This window comes from Sinocyclocheilus anshuiensis, unplaced genomic scaffold, assembly GCF_001515605.1.
Source record: "Sinocyclocheilus anshuiensis isolate Anshui unplaced genomic scaffold, SAMN03320099.WGS_v1.1 scaffold239, whole genome shotgun sequence".
Taxonomy (NCBI): Eukaryota; Metazoa; Chordata; class Actinopteri; order Cypriniformes; family Cyprinidae; genus Sinocyclocheilus; species Sinocyclocheilus anshuiensis.
In genome coordinates this window covers 646,239-649,571 of record NW_015549568.1, presented here as the reverse complement: position 1 = coordinate 649,571, position 3,333 = coordinate 646,239, and the positions used below count along the sequence as shown (strand labels likewise).

Sequence of the window (3,333 nt, the reverse complement as noted above, 5' to 3'; positions counted from 1 at the left end):
TCGATGAACCCTCTCGAACGCGAAGGGAGTGTAGGTCTCGAGGCCCTCTTTCGAACGAGACCACCTCCGCGTGGATAGCCCCCGGGGTTCGGGAGTTACGCCTGTTTCACACATACTCCGTCTGCAGTGCGTGTGCGTTGCGTTTTTTTTTACGCACCCATGTTAACGGATTAGAGCTTTCACACTGCACGCGGTTGCGGTCCGTCAGTGCGTTCCAGGTGCGGCGCGTCTGCAGCAGTGCAGCGATCGTTTACGCACCGAGTCTATTTTTGCTGTGCTGCTCGCGCTGAATTAAAGTGACAGCGCATTGTTCGCGATAAAAAGGAACATGGATTGACACGGAAATTTAGTAATTTCACAATAAATCGATATAATTAACGTACACTGTGTTTGACAGGCTTTTCGGCTAGGTTTGAAGCAAATAAAAGTGCACTTTTAGATAAGGCAACATGCACTTGTGTCTTGTGGAGGTAGAAAAACAAAGTTCTTTAAGACCAGCGGGACTGTTTGTAATAAAGATTTAAATGTAAAAGGCACGAGAGCCGACTGTTTCTGTCAGTGGTAAGTTTTAATTTAAAATATTTGATAACCTAACACAAGAAAGCTATATGCTGTGTTCAGATGTGTTTCCACTTGCTTGAGCAATTTAATATACAAATCTAGAAGCCAAATGCATAAGCTGTTTATATTAATTGAGTTTAAACGTGAATATGTCTGAAAGATTGTGTAACTGTACTGTGATAAAAGAGGATCACAATGCTGAAAAAGCACTTTCAGTATACGCTAACTACGTTTGGATTTGAAATCAAAATAATGGATAAATGTTGTTTGTGTTAAACAGCCGCGGATCATGAGCGGACTGCAAACGCGTCCTGTGTGAAAGCACAATGAGTCCGTGCTGCTTCTGCACCGCATACACACTGCAAACGGAGTATGTGTGAAACAGGCGTCAGATCTCACATACACTGCAGCGTCGCGATTCCTAGTTTAGAGCACTGACACCCTGTCGTAAAACAATCACGTATGTTTACCAGCCACTGCTTTATCAGATCGGCTATGGTCAAGTGGTCAAGTGCAAAGACCGCAAGTGCGGTCAATTTGGACAAAGCAGTTCAGTCCTCTCGTAATTAGGCTACCTTAATTATTATGACGTGGCGTGAACGCAGCAGTCTCATCCAACCCCAATCAAACACACCTGAACAAGCTAATCAAGGTCTTCCAGATTACTAGAAAGCTACAGGCAGGTGAGTTTGATCAGGGTTGGAGTTGACCTGATATCCTTGGACGGATCTTTTAAAAGCCTTTATGTTGCAGCGACACGGTTATTTGTTTTAGTTTAGTGCGCTTCGCTCTCCGTTTTTCCTGACGCACCAATTCAACGCATTTTCCAGCAGAGATCATTGTGAGGATGGTAGCTCGAGTGTACTGCTCGTTGATTGCTTTTTTATCGGGTCTGTCCGGATACTTGAGCATAACAGACGCCACAGGTGAGAAGATCTGTTCACTTCATTACACAGCCTGAAGAAATGCAGAAATAAGTGACTCGGTCTTTGAAAGTAACTCTAAAATGTGAGACACCAATGTTTCAGGAGTGTGGACACAGAATAGGACATACTTATTTGATAACTAGCCTATTTCATTTCCTATTTGGGGTTTATGTATATGCTTTAGATTAACTTTTTTTCCCCAAGGCATTGTTAGATGCCAGAGTTTCCTGTCATAACTATGCAAAGATTTGATGTCAAAAACTGTATCCATAGCTATTCAAATATTTCTTATGCTTTTAAAATCTGTATTTAAACTTTAGAGAACAATCTCAACCTAAAAAGGGGTGCTAAAGTTTTTTTTTTTTTTGTGTGTGGTGGCTGTGCTTTTAAAATTAAATTATAATCTTAATTCAAGTGATCAAAGACCTTTTGAAAGTCTGACCGTAATCAGTGTTGAATACTACAGTAATGTTAAACCTGCCTGGTTTAAATGTTTCAAAATTACTTGAGTTAAAACATTCGTTAGAAATTTAGGAAAGTAATGAAATGTAAGTTACATTACTTTAACAAAGTAATTGAATGAAATTGAAATAACAGACATTTTAAATGGGGTAACTTGTAATTTACTACATTTCCAAGTGAGCTTCCCAAAAATGGTGGCCGGTTTCTGTCCGATGATGCTGACGGTTGTGCCGTCCTGTCGAGGATGTTTTACTGATGGAGACTGCTCTGGAGGAGACAAATGTTGTATATTTGAGTCGGGGCCTGTGTGTGTGCCGCCTGTTTCCAGTGAGTTAATAATGGATGCTAGGGGTCCAAAAAAAAAAGTGAACATAACCCATTGAATTCAAAGTAAGCTCTTAAGCAGAGAATGAAATGTAATGTAAAAGTTCAGCATTCAGTGGTGTTTTCTGATTACATGTTTAAATGGGATAACTTGCAATCTGTAACCTATTACATTTCCAAGTGACCTTCCCAACAATGGTGGCTGGTTTCTGTCCGATGAAGCTGACGGTCGTGCCGTCCCGTCGAGGATGTTTTCTTGATGGAGACTGCTCTGGAGGAGACAAATGCTGTATATTTGAGTCTGGGCCTGCGTGTGTGCCACCTGTTTCCAGTGAGTTAATGGATGCTAGGGGTCCTCCAATAAAACAAAAAACAAGTAACATTGAATTCAATGTAAGCTTTTAAGCAGAGACTGAAGTGTAATGTGAAACTTTTTTTTTTTTTTAATTTAAGTGGATAGAATTATTCAGCAATCAGTGATGAAGCCAGGACTGTGTCTGCCCCCAACCTCTGGAAGAAGATCGTGTACCACGTCCTGTAACAGTGACTCTGACTGTCCCAACAATGAGAAGTGCTGCAGCAATGGATGTGGACATTACTGTACAGCTCCGTATACAGGTATGTTATATTGTTTTGGTCACTTGTTAATAATAATAATTAGGGATGCACCGATACCACTTTTTCCAGTACTCGCCTGATACAGAGTACTGATACCAATATTTTTATTGCATTTGTACATTTTTTTTTTTTTTTTAAATTTTCAGCTAGTTGAACATTCCTAATTTTATTTAGTTTGAACTTAAAGGGTTAGTTCACCCAAAAATGAAAATTAGCCTGTGTTTTGCTCACCCTCGAGGCATCCTAGTATGATTTGTCACAGTTTACTTTATTTTGCTATCCTCACTTACATAAATGAACTATAGTGTCGTGCACCCACTAGTAAAAAAAATATAAAAAAAATTATATCGGGTCTCTGAATAATTTTTGGTTCGACTGTATATCCTTCAGTTATTTTCACACTTAATTATGCCCATTAAAATGTATTTTACAAGTTTTGGTT

The 3,333-nt window shown here is 39.6% G+C and overlaps 1 protein-coding gene across 1 annotated transcript in view; it reads left to right on the top strand.

Annotated features, from left to right (window-relative positions):
* The first annotated feature begins 1,249 nt into the window (after positions 1 to 1,249).
* LOC107657316 (keratin, type II cytoskeletal 3-like) overlaps positions 1,250 to 3,333 on the top strand; it is a 15,426-nt gene continuing 13,342 nt past the window's right edge. Inside the window, exons 1-4 of the mRNA XM_016445358.1 lie at positions 1,250 to 1,487; positions 2,127 to 2,276; positions 2,455 to 2,604; positions 2,727 to 2,891. Coding sequence (XP_016300844.1) covers positions 1,409 to 1,487; positions 2,127 to 2,276; positions 2,455 to 2,604; positions 2,727 to 2,891 — 544 coding nt within the window. The 5' untranslated portion in view covers positions 1,250 to 1,408. The remainder of the gene's footprint in view (positions 1,488 to 2,126; positions 2,277 to 2,454; positions 2,605 to 2,726; positions 2,892 to 3,333) is intronic.